The following is a 19172-nucleotide window of genomic DNA, read 5'->3' as shown; positions in this document are numbered from 1 at the left end:
CCCTTGCTGGATTTTAATCCCAGGGTTTCCCTCGGTTATCCGGTGCTATCACTGGGATTCAGGATGACACCTCTCACGTAGCACAAAAGCTTGTTTGGGGGAAAAAAGGGACAATAAAAGCATGGTGCATTCCCCACTCTGCCCCCTACCCCACCCCCAAATTTTCCCCAAAATTTCAAAGGCAAGCCACTCCAGTTGCAGAGAGCAAAATTCTGCAAAACGATTTGGGCTTAAAAAAAAAAAAGAAATCTGGCCTGGATTAAGAATGAATTGCTAAACCAGTCCAAAGTCTTTTTTTTTTTTTTTGGTGCTTGATTTTGGAAAAGGAGGATATCGCGTCAATTAATAAACAATGGATTTGTAGACATTTTTTTTTCCTGTGGGGTTTGCAAAAGCTAGGTTATCACTTCGGAATGGCCTCGAGAAAAGCCCTTTTCCATCACCGTTATCCGCGTTGCGGTTTTATCCAAAACTCCCTAAGAACAAACTAGTCCTCGAGAACAAACTAAGATTCTAGTCCTCACGAATAAACTAAGACTCTAGTCCTCAAAAACAAACTTTCTAGTCCTCAAGGACAAACTTAAGAGTCTAATCCTCACAAATAAACTAAGACTGTCCTCACGAATAAACTAAGACTCTAGTCCTCAAGAATAAAGTTAAGATTCTAATCCTCACGAATAAACTAAGACTGCCCTCAAGAATAAACTAAGGATCTAGTCCTCATGTTTCTGAAATAAAAGGCCGTCTAGAAAGGAAATCAGAAACACTCGTATACTCAATCAGAGTTTGTGGATATTTGAGAGTCTCCATCCTTAGTGAATCTTTAGCTTACCTCTGTTCACTTATTTATTTATTTTATTTTAATTCCATTTATATCCCGCCCTTCTCCGAAGACTCAGGGCGGCTTACAAGGTTTAGCTGGGGAATTCTGGGAGTTGGGGTCCACGCGTCTTAAAGTGATCAAGGCTGGAGAAACCATGTTGTTTCCTTGGCAACTCCCTCAAAGGGGCTTGTAATTTTGTTCCGTGAAGCTCTCCCAGTTTTGCAGTCTGATTTGGAAAGCCTGCCATTCCCTGATGTCTCCCATCCAATTCGTAACCCTGCCAAATGTTGCTTAGCTTCCAAGCGCATTGTCCAGTTCAGTACTGTAAGTAAGCAAATGACTTTATTCTAATCACCGTAATAACATTCGAGCGCATAAAAAAAACAAAGAGACAGTAATAAAAATATTAGATGCATAAAGGTCACAACTCCAGGTGTTCCTTAACTTGGAATAGTTCGTTTAGTGACTGAACGGCACTGAAAAAGAGGGGTTTATTATAATTTAGACTTATGACCGTTGCAGCATTCTCCAAAGCCCCTGAAGGCAGGACAAGAAACAACGGATGGAAACTAATCAAGGAGAGAAGCAACCTAGAACTAAGGAGGAATTTCCTGACAGTGAGAACAATTAACCAGTGGAAGTGTTGTGATTCAGGGTCAGCCTGTGGGTTCGGCAGTTGGGTCGGACGACTCAGAGGAGGAGGGGGGTGTTGAAGGCCTTGCTGAGGGGGTTGAAGATCTTGCTGATGATAGCCCTCATCCAGGCCCCTCCCACTTGGTCACCACGGAGACCCAGCTGTGTGAGCCTGACAGCGTGGATGAAGATGACCCACAGCTGGCCCTGTTCAAGGACGCCCGACGCAGGAGGTAGTCAATCAGGAGTAAACAGAGGAAGGCAATGGGGCTTCTCGGAAGGAGGCAGAGAGAAGCCACGCCCTGAACTCTATATAAGGGGAATGTGTGGGGAGGGCTGGTTTGCTGAAGGCAACCGCTCGGATGGTTCATGCTTCTTAAAGCTCCGGTTTCTTGGTTCGTGTCTTGTTTGTTTTTGTAGCTAGAAATTTGGCAGGCGTAGTTCCAGCCTCTTGGCGTTTGTGGAGGGGTTGTCCCTGCCTTTTCTGCAGGGCCGGTAGCAGGCTGGTACAGAACAGGAACAACTTGCCACCAGAAGTTGTGACTGCTCCAACACTGGAAGTTTTTAAGAAGAGACTGGACAGCCGTTTGTCTGAAATGGCATAGGGTTTCCTGCCTGAGCAGGGGGTTGGACTAGATGACCTCCAAGGTCCCTTCCAACTTGATGATGATGATGATGATTAAATATTTCTCGCTAAGTTTAAGGGACAACCGAGCAAAGCAAAAAGTAAGAAACTGGATTTGAGTTATCAAAGCCATCCGGTTGCTGACTCCTGTTGAGATGAAATAGGTACGTACAGTGAGTCCTCGAGTTACAACAGTTCATTTAGCGACCGTTCAAAAGTTGGCAGTGAAAAAAGCCACTCACGACACACTGATGGCTCTCGCGGCATCCCCACGGTCACGTGATCAAAATTCAGTCTCGTTAACGACGGTCGCAGCGTCCCAGGGGATCACGTGATTTCCCCTTGGCGATCTTCTGACAAGCAAAGTCAATGGAGGAAGCCGGATCGACTTAACAACCTGGTTAATAACTCATCAACTGCAGTGATTCACTTAACGACCACGGGAAGAAAGGTCGTAAAACGGGGCAAAGCTCAATGAGCAACCGTGGCAAAAAAAAAAAAGTTGTAGTGCTCGCTTAAACGTCTCGCTTAGCGACAGAAATTTCGGGGGTCCATCGTAGTAAGCCGAGGACTGTTCTGTGCGCCCACCTCGAGCCGTGGCTTTCCTTGTCCATGAGGGAGAGGAACTTGCTTTTTATTTTAGAAGGAGAGCGGAAGCGGTCGGCTGATCAGGTTTGACCCGCTCTTTCCTGGGGAATCTGCGGAAACTCGCTTGAATGTGGGATTGCCAAAGCAGCCACGACAGCCACATTCATTAAACGTGTTGCAGTAACTCAGACGTGCAGCCAAGGTGGTAGATCGGGCAGGTCAATTTGCGTCGCAAAATGAGATTTGTCGGTTTTCTTGTCTTCACCGTTTAACCAGTTTCTGGTCTTAGTCATAAATGTCAGATTTCTGCGTTAGTTTGCAAAGTTCCGGTCGGTCGGCGAAGAAGTAGAGATCTACCGGGGAAAAAAGCACCTCGCCCTTGCCTGGGTTTCTGGGGAACTCATTCCAGGCAGTCCTTGACTTACCCCCATTCGTTTAGTGACGGTTTTGAAGTTAACACTGGCCCTGATAAAAGTGACTTCGATTGCATCCTTCTACTTACCACCGTCACTGCAGCAAAAACAGTCATGTGATCAAAATTTGGACACTTGGCAACCAGCATGTATTTACAACAGTGGTACCCAGGATCTTCCCGCCTCCCTCTCTTTCTTGCTTCCTTTTCTCTCTCCTTTCTTTCCTTCCCTCCTTCCTTCCTTCTCTCCCTTCCTCTCTTTCCTTCCTTCTCTCCCTCTCCTTTCCTTCCTTCCTTCTTGCTTCCCTCACCCTTCCCTCCCTCTCCCTTGCTTCCTTCTCTCCCTATCTGCCTCCTTTCTTTCCTTCCTTCCCTCCCTCCTTCCTTCCTTCTCCCTCTTTCCTTCCTTCTTGCTTCGCTCACTCCTCCCTTTCCTTCCTTCTCTCTTCTTTCCTTCCTTCTCCCCTCCCTCACCCATCCCTCCCCTTCCTTCCTTCTCTCCCTCTTTCCTTCCTTCCTTCTTGCCTCCCTCACCCCTCCCTCCCTCTCCTTCCTTCCTTTTCTCTCTCCTTCTTTCCTTCTCTCTCCCTCTTTCCTTCCTTCCTTCTCCCTTCTTCCTTCCTTGTTTCCCTCACCTCTCCCTCCCCTTCCTTCCCTCCTTCCTTCCTTCTCTCCCTCTCTGCCTTTCCTTCCTTCCCTGCCTCCTTCCTTCCTTCTCTCTTCTTTCCTTCCTTCTCCCCTCCCTCACCCCTCCCTCCCCTTCCTTCCTTCTCTCCCTCTTTCCTTCCTTCCTTCTTGCCTCCCTTACCCCTCCCTCCCTCTCCTTCCTTCCTTCCTTTTCTCTCCTTCCTTCCTTCTTTCTCTCCCTTTCCTTCCTTCTCCCTTCTTCCTTCCTTGTTTCCCTCACCTCTCCCTCCCCTTCCTTCCCTCCTTCCTTCCTTCCCTGCCTTCTTCCTTCCTTCTCTCTTTCTCTCCTTTCTTTCCTCTCTCCCTCCTTCCTCTCTCCTTCCTTCCTTCGTCTCCCTCCCTCCCTCCCAACCCCTCAGTAAAATCATGAGGGAAGCCGGATTCTCTTAACAACTGCATGATTCACTTAACGACTGCAGTGATTCGCTTAACAACCGTGGCAGCGAAGGTTGTAAAATTGGGTGCGATTCCTGTTGCCAACCGCCTGGCTTAGCACAAGAACTTCTCTTCCCAACTGCAGTCGGTCGAGAACTACTTTGAAAGTGCCACAAGAGGCGTAGAAAAGACGGGCGAAGGAATTCTGGGAGTTGAAGTCCATACATCTTAAAGCCGCAGAGTTTGGAAAAGGTGCCAGTTGGAACAACTGAAACCCACAAAACGGAGCTTTTGGCACCCTAACCAGCGTCCCTCTTAAGATGACAAGCAGTAAATGAATAAATATATAAGTAAATAAGTTTGTTCTTCTACTTTTCTAGTCGGGGGGCTTTTCAAAATGGGAGACTTGCAGGAGCCTCGTTTGAAGATCTTCCTTCCCAGTTTCTGTTCCGAAGCGCCCAGATCAAAGTTGTATTTCTTTTATTTAACTCAAGGTGGCGAATGTATCCAACATACCTCCCTCCTCCTATTTTTCCCCACAACAACCCTGTGAGGTGAGTTGGGCTGAGATAGAAAGATTGGCCCAATGTCACCCAGCCGGATTTCATGCCTAAGGCGGGACTAGAACTCACCGTCTCCTGCTGATTGTCCCAATGTCACCCATCTGGATTTCATGCCTAAATAGATTTATAATTGGGAATGGGCAGTTAACGCCAAAATAACAAAACAACTCTGCTTGTTCATTGATTCCGTTTGCTGCCCTGAATGAAAAATATTGATTTTTCTCTCAGAGATTGAGCCGTCGAGACAGCTGACCATATTGTGCCTCTCCTGGGTTAAAGGTAAGGTAAAGGTAAAGGTTCCCCCGCACATGCGTGCTAGTCGTTTCCGACTCTAGGGGTCGGTGCTCATCTCCGTTTCAAAGCCGAAGAGCCAGCGCTTGTCCGAGGACATCTCCGTGGTCATGTGGCCGGCATGACTAGACGCCAAAGGCGCACGGAACGCTGTTACCTTCCCACTGTAGTGGTCCCTATTTTTCTACTTGCATTTTTACGTGCTTTCGAACTGCTAGGTTGGCAGAAGCTGGGACGAGTAACAGGCGCTCACTCTGTTACGCGGCACTCGGGATTCGACCCGCCAAACTGCCGACCTTCTGATCGACAAGCTCAGCGTCCTAACCCACTGAGCCACCGTGTCTCCTGGGTTAGAAAGCCGTAAATCCAAATCGACCGGTGGTCGCAAATTCAGGCCGGTCTATCAAAATTATTAATGTAGGCCCACTTCAGGCTCTGCCCCTTTGGATAGGCATATGCCTTCTCAATGTTGCCATGGCAATTCAAGAGAAGAAACTCTCCTTCCTTCCTCTTTCCCCATTTCCTTTCTTCCTCTTTTTTCTATTTCCTCCTCCTTTCTCCCTTCCTGTTCTTCCTTCCTTCCTTCCTTAATTTCCTTCCTTCCTCTTTATTCTTTCTTCCTGGTCTGCCCTCCCCTTCTTTTCATCCTCCCTCACTCTCGTTCATTCTACCTCCCTTCCTCTTTATCTTTTCTTCTTCCTTGCTCCCTTCCTTCTTTCCTTTCTCTATACCTTTCTCCTCCCTCCCTCCCTCCCTCTCCCTTCCTTTCTTCTCTGCCCTCCTCCCTCCCTTCGCTTCCTCCTCCCTTCTCTCCCTTCCTTGCTCGCTTCTCTCCCTCTCCTCCCTCTCCCTTCCTTTCTTCTCTGCCCTCCTCCCTCCCTTCGCTTCCTCCTCCCTTCTCTCCCTTCCTTGCTCGCTTCTCTCCCTCTCCTTCCTCTCCATTCCTTTCTTCTCCTCCCTCCCCCTCCTTCCTTCCTTCCTTCCTTCCTTCCTCCCCCCTCCCTTTCCCCAAAGTGCTTTGATCTCTTGGTCCCCCATCTGCTTTGCAATGCATCCCTACTTTTACAAATTGAATTTACGACTGGGATACATAGCAAACCTGCTCTTTGAAATGGAAAATCATTGTCCAAGGCAGAGGTCTTCAAACTTGGCCCTTTTATGATTTGTGGACTTCAACTCCCAGAATTCGTCAGCCAGGCACGCTGGGTGAGGAATTCTGGGAGTTGAAGTCCACAAGTCATAAAAGGGCCAAGTTTGAAGACCCCTGGTCCAAGGCATGACACAGCCCCCCCAACACACACACACACACACACACAGACAAACACACACACAGAGTGACAGCCATCTTCGGCTCTTTCCAAACAAGGATAAACACCCAAAAAATATTTCTTTATTGTATATTCCAGAAAAAAACAATAGCCACATATGCTAGCCAACAGAGTCCTGGCCAGGAAAAAGCTGGTAGTTCAGGATTTCTACGCTGGTGATAAATCAGTTTTCAGATGAATGTGTGTAGTGGTGGGACTCTTTATCGGAGCAGTTAATCTTCCTATATATTTCTATGAATCTCAATGTTGCTTGTAATACTGTTGTTCCCGGCAGACGTCCGAAGGAGGGCAGGAAATAACCTGAGTTTTATTATCACTTAGAAATGCTTGTGGACCCATCCATTTCCCCTTCCTGTCTGAAATATATAAAACGATGAGTGCATCTCCGCAGGGATGTGTCTCCCCACTCTTCTTTTGAAGGAGAGCCTTCCACGACATAATGTCTACTAACTAAATCACTGCCTTGAGCCTTGATTATAGGGTAGTCCTCAACTTATAACCATTCGTTCATTTCACTAAGTGAATTCCAGAGAAGACAGGAGACAGGAGGAGGAGGAGGAGGAGGAGGAGAAGGAGAAGGAGAAGAAGAAGAAGAAGAAGAAGAAGAAGAAGAAGAAGAAGAAGAAGAAGAAGAAGAAGAAGAAGAAGAAGAAGCTGAATAACCAAGCTAGCTCTCTTTCACCCTTGGGGATCTACCTCCGAGTAAACCTGTGCTGGAACAGGCGACAAAGGACCCCATTTCCAGAATAACGGAGTTGGAAGGGACCTTGGAGGTCTTCTAGTCCAACCCTCTGCTGAAGCAGGAGAACTTATCCCATTTCAAACAAATGGCTGTCCGGTTGCTTAAAAATCTCCAGTGTTGGAGCATCCACAACTTCCGGTGGCAAGCAGTTCCACTGACTCTTGCCCGATTGACTGTTTCTTCGTGCCACTGTTAGCAACTCTTCCCGAAATCCTTTTCAATCCACCTCTTATGTTCTGTGCCAGCCTGCTACCGGCCCTGCAGAAAAGGCAGGGACAACCCCTTTTCCAAGAAGGCAAGAGGCTGGAACTAAGCCTGCCAAATTTATGGACACAAAAGCAAACAGAACAAGACACGAACCATGAAACAGGAACTATTCAAATGGTTGCCTTCAGCAAACCAGCCCTCCCACGCATTCCCCTTTTAAACAGTTCAGGGCGTGGCTTCTCTCTGCCTCCTTCCGAGGTGCCCCATTGCCTTCCTCTGTTTACTCCTGATTGACTGCCTCCTGCGTTGGGCGTCCTTGAACAGGGCCAGCTGTGGGTCATCTTCATCCACGCTGTCAGGCTCACACAGCTGGGTCTGCGTCGTGACCAGGTGGGAGGGGCCTGGCTGAGGGCTCTCATCAGCAAGCTCTCCAACACCCTCCTCCTCCTCCTCTGAATCGTCCGACCCAAATGCCAAACCCACAGGCTGACCCTGAATCACAACACCTCTTAATTTCCCCAGCACCACCCCCGGGGCAGGATCCTCACGGCAGCTCAGCCAATGGCCACAAAGGAGGGTCTCCAAGGCAGACGAGGGGGGTGGGCGGCTTTCCTGATCTGATCCCGCAAGATTCCTCTTCAGGCATAACAGGAGGGTTTGGTTGGCCCCCCCAAGAGCAATCGGAGAGGCAGAAAAGGGATCCAGAGGTCGATTTGTGAGGCGTCCAGTTGCTTCCTCTCTCCCTTGTCCCTGGGCTATTTTTTTTCCTTTTTTTTTTCTTTAATCAAAATGGCCGCCGGCGTTTAAATTCTCCATCTTGGCCCTCCGTTCCTGAAGTTTGCGTTTCAGCTCCTCGGTCATCACTGCAAAGAGAAAGACGTCAGCAACCGGCCCAGAGTAGGGCAGCCGAGTCAAAAGGGTGTAGTAGGACAACTCGGCGCAGCCACCTCGCCGTGGCTGCCTAGCAGTGGCCACTTCGCCCCAGCCAAGTGGCCACGGGCCTTCCGCTCCTCTGGTTTCCAAAGCCAGCCCAGCTTAAGGGAGGCGAACGTTCCCGCCAGCCCGCGCTCCTTCTGCCAAGTCTTCCTCGCCTCGCTTTCTAGCACACTCGCCACAAAAGGCGGGCTAAGCGGGAGTCATTGTTCCATGCACACACGCATAGACACACACACACACAGACCCACACACCATTCGGAGATTGGGGACTTTATCCTCTTCCCAGCTGGCAAGCTGCCAATTGTGCCTGGGCTTGGGGAGAAGGAACTCTTCCTTCCTTCCTTTCCTTCCTTCCTTCCTTCCTTCCTCCTTCTCTATTTCCATCCTTCCTTCTCTACTTCCTTCCTCCCCTCCTTCTCCTTCCTTCCTCCTCTATTACCATCCTTCCTTCCTTCCTTCCTTCCTTCCTTCCTCCTCTATTTCCATCCTTCCTTCTCTAATTCCTTCCTTCCTTCCTTCTCCTTCCTTCCTCCTTCTCTATTTCCATCCTTCCTTCTCTAATTCCTTCCTCCCCTCCTTCTCCTTCCTTCCTTCCTTCCTCCTCTATTTCCATCGTTCCTTCTCTAATTCCTTCCTTCCTTCCTTCCTTCCTCCTTCTCTATTTCCATCCTTCCTTCTCTACTTCCTTCCTCCCCTCCTTCTCCTTCCTTCCTTCCTCCTCTATTACCATCCTTCCTTCTCTAATTCCTTCCTTCCTTCCTTCCTTCCTTCCTTCCTTCCTTCCTTCCTTCCTCCTCTATTTCCATCCTTCCTTCTCTACTTCCTTCCTCCCCTCCTTCTCCTTCCTCCCTTCCTTCCTCCTCTATTACCATCTTTCCTTCTCTAATTCCTTCCTTCTTTCCTCCTTCCTTCCTTCCTTCCTTCCTTCTTCCCTCCCTTCCTTCCTTCCTTCCTTTCTCCTTCTCTATTTCCATCCTTCCTTCTCTAATTTCTTCCTACCCTCCTTCCTCCTTCTCTATTTCCTTCCTTCCTTCCTTCCTTCCTTCCTTCCTTCCTTCCTTCCTTCCTTCCTTCCTTCCTTCCTCCTTCTCTATTTCCATCCTTCCTTCTCTAATTCCTTGTTCCCCTCCTTCTCCTTCCTTCCTTCCTTCCTTTCTTCCCTCCTTCCCTGCGCTGGACCTTGACCGCTGCCAGGCAGGGAGAGAGGCAAGCGGGGATGGCCACCAGGAGACTCGCTCCCGACAGAACCGAACCACTCGCCCCGGGGACAATTGAACACTTCGCTTTTAATTATTTTAAACAAATAAAAAGGATATTTTTAATTTTTGTCACGTGCGCTTCGTTCTGTCCCCGTTGCATCTTTTCCTTAACGATTCTATTCCGCTATTTCTTTGATATTAGCGTAACTCTTGCACTGTGGAGAGCTGGCGCGAAGCATCCAGAACAACGACTCCTGCTTAGCCCGCCGATTACCGGGGGAGGGGGGATGGGGGGGGGAAGGGAGCGGGGGAGGGGGGCCACCGGAAAGCAAGGCGAGGAAGACTTTGGAGAAGGAGTGCGGGCTGGCAAGAACTTTCACCTCCTTTGAGCCGGGCTGGCTTCGGAAACCAGAGCGGAAGACTTGATCGATCCATCAGAAGGGACCTTGGAGGTCTTCTAGTCCAACCCCTTGCTTACGCAGGAGTCCCTCTACCAATTCAGACAAGCGGCTGTCTAGTCTAGGAGAAACTTGTCCCGCAGTGAGTTGACCAGGATGAGGTGGCAGCTGTAAGTTGCCTCATTCCGCAGTAAAAACAAAAAAACCCCTATGTTCAGAAATTAGAGGTAGTCCTCACTTAACGACTGCTCGTTTTATGAACATTCCAAGTGACGACAGCCGTAGAAAAGGCGTTTTGTGGCAAGCGATCAAAATTGAGGTGCTTGGCAAGCGACTCACATTTATGACGGTCGCAACGTCCCCGGGGGGTCACGTGATCCTCTTTTGCGACCTTCTGACAAGCAAAGTCAATGGGGGGAGAAGTCGGATTCACTTAACGACCGTGTGACTAACTTATCAACTGCAGTGATTCACTGAACAACCGTGCCAAGGAAGGTCGCAAAATGGGGCAAAAGTCACCTAACCAATGTCCCACTTAGCAACAAAAATTATTTATCAAAAATAAAATTGATAAATAAATACAGTTTAGGTTGCAGAGGTTGGACGTTCTGGGTTCAAGTTCCCACTGGATCCCACAATTCAGTGGGTTACTTCGCCCCATCCTCTTTTCCTGCCCAGCCTACCTCACAGGGTTGTTGTAAAGTAGGGGGAGTTTGTAATGCGTGTCACCTGGACTCTCTTGAAAAAAGTGAGGTGTAGATGGATCAAATCTACCCACAAATAAGCCGACATCTGGAGTCACCCCAAAAGAAACACGAATCTCTGATTTTTCAGTTCTGGCCCCATTCACACAATGGGCTCAATTGTGGTCGTAATTCAAGGACTACCCTTGCTTATTGACATATTGATGGAATCCTGTAAGGCAGGCATGTCAAACTGCTGGCCCACAGGCCAGATGCGTCACGCCGGAACCGTGTCCACCGCACTGCCGGCAATGGGGGAAAAAGTCATGACGCGTCATGCGAAGTCATGTGACGTGACGAGTTTGACATGCCTGCTGTAAGGGGATTTATACACAAGAAACTAACTTACCGTTGGTGGCGCTTCTGAATAACGGCGTCTCCTGTTTGGTGGAAAGTATACCGGGCCTGGGGGCAGATTTACCCTCGAGTAGGCTGCCTTTAAGAGATTTTTTAAAAAAGCAAATAGGCTTTACAGACAGAGTAGCCTTGGCTTAACCCAGGGGTAGGCAACCTCGGCTCCTTTATGACTCATGGATTCCAACTCCCAGAATTCCTGAGGCAGCTACGCTGCCTCAGGAATTCTGGGAGTTGAAGTCCATGAGTCATAAAAGAGCCGAGGTTGCCTACCCCTGGCCTAACCAATTCAGCTCTCCAGCAATTTTGTCTGAAATGGTAGGGTTAGACTAGAAGACCTCCAAGGTCCCTTCCAACTCTGTTAATCTATTCTATCCTATCCTATTTCATTCCATTCCATGTTTTCTACTCTACTCTACTCTATTCTATTCCATATTTTCTATTCTATTCCATATTTTCTGTTCTGTTCTGTCCTATTTTCTATTCTATTCTCTTCTATTCTCTTCTATTCTCTTCTATTCTCTTCTCTTCTCTTCTATTCTATTCTATTCTATTCTATTCTATTCTATTCTATTCCATATTTTCTGTTCTGTTCTATTTTCTATTCTATTCTATTCTATTCTATTCTATTCTATTCTATTCTATTCTATTCTATTCTATTCTATTCCATATTTTCTGTTCTGTTCTGTCCTATTTTCTATTCTATTCTATTCTATTCTATTCTATTCTATTCTATTCTATTCTATTCTATTCTATTCTATTCTATTCTATTCTATTCTATTCTATTCTATTCTATTCTATTCTTAACCTTGTTATGTGATAAATACAGGTAGTCCTCGACTTATGACAGCACTGGGACTTCCACAGCCAAACAATGCGGTTTTTAAGCGAGTTACACACAGTTTTGCCACTTTCTTTTGCCACAGTCGTTAAATGAGTCCGGCTTACCCCATCAACTTTGCGTGTGGGGAATATGGCTGGGGAGGTCGCCAATGGCCGTCACGCGATCCTGGGATGCTACAACCATTATAAAAATAGGGTAGTCCTCAACTTACCACAGCTGAGCCCAAAATTTCAGTTGCTAACTGAGATGGTTGTTAAACGAATTATGCCCCATTTCATGACCTTTCTTGTCCTTGTTCTTAAGTGAATCACCGCAGTTAAGTTAGTCACACGGTTGTTAAGTGAATCTGGCTTCCCCATTGGCTTTGCCTGTCTGAAGGTCGCAAAAGGGGATCACGTGATCCTACCACACAGCGACTGTCATAAATATCAGTCGGTTGCCAAGCATTTGAATTTTGATCACCTGAGCATGGAGATGCTACAACGGTCGTTAAGTGTGAAAAACTGTCGTAAGTCACTTTTTTCAGTGCCGTTGTAACTTTGAACAGTCGCTAAATGAAATGTCGCAAGTCGAGGAGTACCTGCACCCCCAAATTCCAACGGCATATAAGACCAGGGAGACAGATTTGCCTAAGTCCTCCTTAAATCCTAGAAGAGACCCTGCCCACTGGGCCATAACCTGCCTTAGCACATAAGATCCAACACTCCCATATAAATTGGCAGAATCATGAGGACTAGAATCCCGATTTTTAAAAAGAGAGAGAGAGAGAGAGACCAGGATTCAACAGCTCAAGGCCCTTTGGATACAGTACGCTGAGCATAGTCCTGTGAAGTGAACACATTTCGGACAGACTGAACTAGCTTGTGGCTTTTGTTGCTGGGTGACAATAATTGTCGTGACACAAGGACAGGGGCAGTGGTGGGATTCAAGTAACCAGACAACCATGCAGGCCTGGTCCTCGGAGGACTTGAATGGACTTCCGGAAGTGGCATCCATGTACTTCCAGCGGGCCGTTTTAGGCCTGGGAAGTCTCCTACAGGGCTCTGAGGCCCAGAATGGACTTCCGGAAGTGGCATCCATGCACTTCCAGCAGGCCATTTTAGGCCTGGGAGGTCTCCTACAGGGCTCTGAGGCCCAGAATGGACTTCCGGAAGTGGCATCCATGCACTTCCAGCGGGCCGTTTTTGGCCTGGGAGGTCTCCTACAGGGCTCTGAGGCCCAGAATGGACTTCCAGAAGTGGCATCCATGCACTTCCAGCAGGCCATTGTAGGCCTGGGAGGTCTCCTACAGGGCTCTGAGGCCCAGAATGGACTTCCGGAAGTGGCATCCATGCACTTCCAGCGGGCCATTTTAAGCCTGGGAGGTCTCCTACAGGGCTCTGAGGCCCAGAATGGACTTCCGGAAGTGGCATCCATGCACTTCCAGCGGGCCGTTTTTGGCCTGGGAAGTCTCCTACAGGGCTCTGAGGCCCAGAATGGACTTCCGGAAGTGGCATCCATGCACTTCCAGCAGGCCATTTTAGGCCTGGGAGGTCTCCTACAGGGCTCTGAGGCCCAGAATGGACTTCCGGAAGTGGCATCCATGCACTTCCAGCGGGCCATTTTAAGCCTGGGATGTCTCCTACAGGGCTCTGAGGCCCAGAATGGACTTCCGGAAGTGGCATCCATGCACTTCCAGCGGGCCGTTTTTGGCCTGGGAGGTCTCCTACAGGGCTCTGAGGCCCAGAATGGACTTCCGGAAGTGGCATCCATGCACTTCCAGCAGGCCATTTTAGGCCTGGGAGGTCTCCTACAGGGCTCTGAGGCCCAGAATGGACTTCCGGAAGTGGCATCCATGCACTTCCAGCGGGCCATTTTAAGCCTGGGAGGTCTCCTACAGGGCTCTGAGGCCCAGAATGGACTTCCGGAAGTGGCATCCATGCACTTCCAGCGGGCCGTTTTTGGCCTGGGAAGTCTCCTACAGGGCTCTGAGGCCCAGAATGGACTTCCGGAAGTGGCATCCATGCACTTCCAGCAGGCCATTTTAGGCCTGGGAGGTCTCCTACAGGGCTCTGAGGCCCAGAATGGACTTCCGGAAGTGGCATCCATGCACTTCCAGCGGGCCATTTTAAGCCTGGGAGGTCTCCTACAGGGCTCTGAGGCCCAGAATGGACTTCCGGAAGTGGCATCCATGCACTTCCAGCGGGCCGTTTTTGGCCTGGGAAGTCTCCTACAGGGCTCTGAGGCCCAGAATGGACTTCCGGAAGTGGCATCCATGCACTTCCAGCAGGCCATTTTAGGCCTGGGAGGTCTCCTACAGGGCTCTGAGGCCCAGAATGGACTTCCGGAAGTGGCATCCATGCACTTCCAGCGGGCCATTTTAAGCCTGGGAGGTCTCCTACAGGGCTCTGAGGCCCAGAATGGACTTCCGGAAGTGGCATCCATGCACTTCCAGCGGGCCGTTTTTGGCCTGGGAGGTCTCCTACAGGGCTCTGAGGCCCAGAATGGACTTCCGGAAGTGGCATCCATGCACTTCCAGCAGGCCATTTTAGGCCTGAGAGGTCTCCTACAGGCCTCTGAGGCCTAGACTGGACTTCCGGAAGCGGCGTGCATTTAGCCGGTTCTCCAAACTCAGCAAAATTTAGCTACCGATTCTACTGAACCGGTGTGAACCGGCTGAATCCCACCACTGGACAGGCGTCTCAGAAACCATACCTGGCTTCGGGGGCTTCCGTGGCAGCTTGGGAGGTACACGAACAGGTGGGGGTGGTCCGTTCCATCTCGCTTCCTGGTCCTCGGGGCGATCCCACGCTAAAAAGGGAAAAATAGGGAAAGCACACCTCAGTTCTCACCGCAGAAACTTCATTCTTACGAAAGCAGTGCAGTTACTCCTCGACTTACAACAGTTCACTTAGTAACCGTGGGAAGTTACAATGGCACTAAAAAGCCCCCCAACATGACATCTTTTTCACACTTTGGACCGTTGCAGCATCCCCGCGGTTAAAGTGATCGAAATTTGGATGCTTGGCACAACTGCTTTATATCTGTGATGGTTGCAGTGTCCCGGGATCATGTGATCCCATTTTGCGATCTTCTAAGAAACAAAGTCTAAGGGGAAGGCAGATTCAATGAACAACCTGGTTACTGACTGAACAACCGCAGTGATTCACTTAAATCAGGGGTCCTCAACCTTGGCAACTTTTAAGACTTGTGGACTTCAACTCCCAGAATTCCTCGGCCAGCCAAGCCAAGCAAAGCTGGCTGAGGAATTCTGGGAGTTGAAGTCCACAAGACTTAAAGTTGCCAAGGTTGAGGACCCCTGACTTAAATAACCGTGGCAAGAAAGGTCGTCGAATGGGGCAAAACTCAGCTAACAATTGTCTCAGCCACAGAAATTTTGGGCTTGGTTGCGGTCGTAAGTCAAGTCCTCCTATCATTTTTGGCCAGATTTCTGGTCTGTTCCTCCCGCCATGCAGGAAGATTGTCCCTCCGTGTGCTGGGAGAACAAACTTCATCCTCTCCACTAGCAGCCTTCCCTGCTGTCTTCCCCAATGATTTCCTGGGGAAGCCGGCAGGAAAAAAAAATCGCAAAGGATGATCACATGATCACTGAGTGCTTGGCAATTGGTTGAAAAGGCGAACAGTCATGTGACCTGCGGGGGGAAGTAACGCGACATTTTATGACAGCCAGAAGTGTTTTATGGGCCATCAAGCCCCCCCCCCGTTCCAATTGCAAATGGTCATTCAATGACCAGTCGTAAGTGGAGGACTAACCCGCAATCCCAAATCAGACCCCATTTTATGACAGCCAGAAGTGCTTTACGGGCCGTAAAGCACCTGTTCCAGTTGCTGAGGTGCAGGTTCGGAGGTTTTCCTGGATAAAAAAGACAGGAAAGCAGAAGTTGCCTTCAAGCTCTACGTTTTTGTTCAGCTGAACAAAGGTGGGCTTCTCTAAACAGAAAAAGCCCCAAATATCAGAAAAGCCTTATTTTTATACCTTCTTTGATTACATAAGCTGTTCACCCAGCAAAGCTTACACACATAAGACAAAGACTTCGCCCTTTAAGGCTGGCACACTGTAGGTAAGAAGGAAGAAAGCAGAAGTAGCTAAAATGTTCCCTTTGGGGGGTGTTTTCCCTAAGAAACCACATGTTCCCGGGTGGGTTAGGATATCGGCTCTTTCCTTTGGTGTGTCCTTTTATGACCTTGCATTCATGGTTCTGCAAGTGGCCAGAGATAGCGGGCCATCTGCACGTATTCACAATTGATACTGTTCCCCCTAAGTACAACATAATCCCCCCTTTCATTCTTCGAGCAGTGTGCAGAGGTATGACCAGGGCTTTTTTTCTCATAGAACGCTCAGAACGGAGTTCCGGCACCTTTTTTGGATGGAACCTTGTAGGGTAGGGCAAGGCGGGCTGTATGACATGTGTGAGTTCTGGCACCTTTTTCTTTTGCAAAAAAAGCACTGGGTATGACCATCCAACTGAAGAGACAGAGGATAAGCTTCTGCAGCGCGTCTGGTCCACATCGTTTAGGACACGCAGAGGTGATTAGGGGCAAGCAGTGAGTGACACAACAGGAAACAAGAACAAGGAATACTACAAAGGGAAGACCAAGGAATAATTCCCTAAATCCATCCCCATCCTGGGAGCTGACTGGTAAGAAATGAGAATATACCATTGAAGATTCCCGCCCCCCTACAGCATCAGTAGCAATCTTCAGATCTTTAGGATAATTCTTAATTCCTTCCTCCGTGAGATGGATGGTGTGACCAATATTAACTAGATAACTCGAGGACTAACCCGCAGTCCCAAATCAGACCCCATTTTATGACAGCCAGAAGTGCTTTACGGGCCGTGAAGCGGCTGTTCCGGTTGCGAATGTCGCTAAACATTCCGTCGTAAGTCAAGGACTGCTTGGAATCCAAAATCAGACCCCCTGGTTTGCCCATATGGAAAGGAATCAGCCTTTGAAATACCAACAAACCGTGGTTATTTATTTACATTTCATATTTCCTAACCACCCTCTCCCTCAAAGAGATGGCGTACGAGACAATCAATGAAATTTAAAAAATTGGAATAATTTAAGATTAAACCAACATAAAATTTCCCAAAGGTGAAACAGTCCACATTTCACAGTTAAAAAAGGTAAAGGTTCCCCCGCACATGCGTGCTAGTCGTTTCCGACTCTAGGGGCCGGTGCTCATCTCCGTTTCAAAGCCGAAGAGCCAGCGCTCGTCCGAGGACGTCTCCGTGGTCACGTGGCCGGCATGACTAGACGCCAAAGGCGCACGGAACGCTGTTACCTTCCCACCGGAGTGGTCCCTATTTTTCTTCTTGCATTTTTACGTGCTTTCGAACTGCTAGGTTGGCAGAAGCTGGGACGAGTAACAGGCGCTCACTCTGTTACGCGGCACTCGGGATTTGACCCGCCAAACTGCCGACCTTCTGATCGACAAGCTCAGTGTCCTAACCCACTGAGCCACCGCGTCCCTTGACATTTCACAGTTAGGATGTCCATTTTGACTTTTTCTACACTCCTCGCAAACACCTGCCTTCCAAAACCGCTCTGTCTCTTCTAGCCTGGCCTACCTGCCAGGGCTGTTCAATTGTAATATCACTCATGTGGTCCACCGTTCTCAACTCACCTTCTTCGTTCATGTACGTCTTTTGGGGAGGGTCTTCCTCCTCATAGACATGCACGGGTTGGGGGGCCGATGCCCGGCGTGGGGGCGGAACGGGCACAATCGGTGGCAGAGGAGGAGGCGGGCATAGCCAAGAATGTGGGGATGCTGCGCTCTTTGTTCCCACAAGGTCACCTGCACGCAAACAGAGAGACGAACAGGTGGTCCTCGACTTACAACCATTTGTTTAGTGACTTTCCAAGTGACAACGGCATTGAAAAAAGGGACTTAGGGCCCCTTTCCACACTTACGACCGCTGCAGCATCTCCCCTTCCCCATGGTCACAGACGCTTGGCAAAATGGTTCATATTTATGACGGTTGCTATGTCCCAGGGGGGTTCTGGGATCCCCCTTTTGTGGCCTTCTGACGAGCAAAGTCAATGGGAAGGGGGGGAGAGGCCAGATTGTTTTTAACAACTGCAGTGATTCACTTCACAACTGTGGCAGGAAAGGTCGTAAAATGGGGCAAAACTCACTTCACAGCTGTCTCACTTAGCAACGGAAATGTTGGACTCAATTGTGGTCGTACGTTGAGGACTACCTGCAATGGGCAGATTCCAGCCAAGCTGATCAATTGATTTACTCTATCATCTATCTGTCTACCTGTCTGTCATCTATCTATGTCATTTATCTATCTGTCTGTCATCTGTCTGTCTTCTACCTGTCTATCATCTATGTCATTTATCTATCTGTCATCTATGTCATCTATCTGTCTGTCTGTCATCTATTTATCTGTCATCTATCTGTCTGTCATCTATCTGTCATCTGTCTGTCATCTGTCTGTCATTTATCTGTCTGTCTGTCATCTATTTCTCAGTCATCTGTCTGTCATCTGTGTTTGTTATCTATCATCTGTCTGTCATTTATCTGACTGTCTGTCATCTATTTATCTCTCTCTGTCATCAATCTATTTATCTATCTCTTTCTTTTTTTCCATCTATCCTATCATCTATCAATTTTGATCTATCTATCTATCTGTTTCCATCTATCCTATCGTCTATCAATTTCCATCTCTCTCTCTCTCTCATCTATCCATCTCTCATCTATCAATTTCTATCAATTTCTTTCTATCCATCCATCCATCCATCATCTATATTTAATATTTCTAAACCAAGCATCTCCCTCAAAAAGGGCCTCAGGGCAGGGTACACTATAATATAACCGATAAATAAAACATCTAAAAATTAATGTGAGAAATTAAAAATTAAATTAGGGACAAACATTTCAAAATTATATTATATAATGACTATTAAACATTCAAAGGGGGGTGGGTGGCCATCCCAAGGTCGACATTTAGTCTTGGATTATTATAGATGGGGGGGGGCTTTCAAGCGACTAGCCACCCCCACCCCCCACCCCCACGCAAGGCTGCAGAGCCAAATGTTGACCCCTTTGTGGAAGGCTAAGAGACGGGGGCCTTTCCCCACCTCTGTGGGGCAAGGTTGTCCTTATCCTCCCTTGGCAGGCCACGTCACTTGGGTGTGGGCGTGGGTGTGTATTCAGAACTAGCCCTTGGCAAATAAAACTCTGTGGACGTGTCATAGCATTTGTGTGCAAATTTGAAGCTGGAGGTAGATGGAAAATGGAAGCTGCCTGCCGTGATCCAGGTGAGAATTCAGCGTCGGGATCGGCCTCAAAGTACCTTTAAAAGGTGGTTGGGGGTCCTCAGGCTCCAAGGAGGACCCCGAGAACCTCTGCTCTCTTTCCTGATCCATCTCCATGACCTCTGGAAAGAAAACAAGGCCTGGTTACACAGGGG

The 19172-nt window shown here is 48.5% G+C and overlaps 1 protein-coding gene across 1 annotated transcript in view; it reads right to left on the bottom strand.

The window, feature by feature from the left end:
• Window positions 1–7054: 7054 nt before the first annotated feature.
• The window catches only part of STAP2 (signal transducing adaptor family member 2), a 38564-nt gene continuing 26446 nt past the window's right edge, over window positions 7055–19172 (bottom strand). Inside the window, exons 12-16 of the mRNA XM_081321246.1 lie at window positions 19056–19139; window positions 17378–17548; window positions 14443–14538; window positions 10900–10986; window positions 7055–8137 (exon numbers count right to left, since the gene is read on the bottom strand). Of these exons, the coding sequence (XP_081177372.1) occupies window positions 8055–8137; window positions 10900–10986; window positions 14443–14538; window positions 17378–17548; window positions 19056–19139 (521 nt within the window). The 3' untranslated portion in view covers window positions 7055–8054. The remainder of the gene's footprint in view (window positions 8138–10899; window positions 10987–14442; window positions 14539–17377; window positions 17549–19055; window positions 19140–19172) is intronic.

The sequence above is a fragment of the Vipera berus genome (genome assembly GCF_964194415.1).
Source record: "Vipera berus genome assembly, chromosome: 1".
In the NCBI taxonomy this organism is placed as follows: Eukaryota; Metazoa; Chordata; class Lepidosauria; order Squamata; family Viperidae; genus Vipera; species Vipera berus.
Note: the sequence above shows the minus strand (reverse complement) of the source record. Positions and strands in the feature narration are given on the sequence as shown.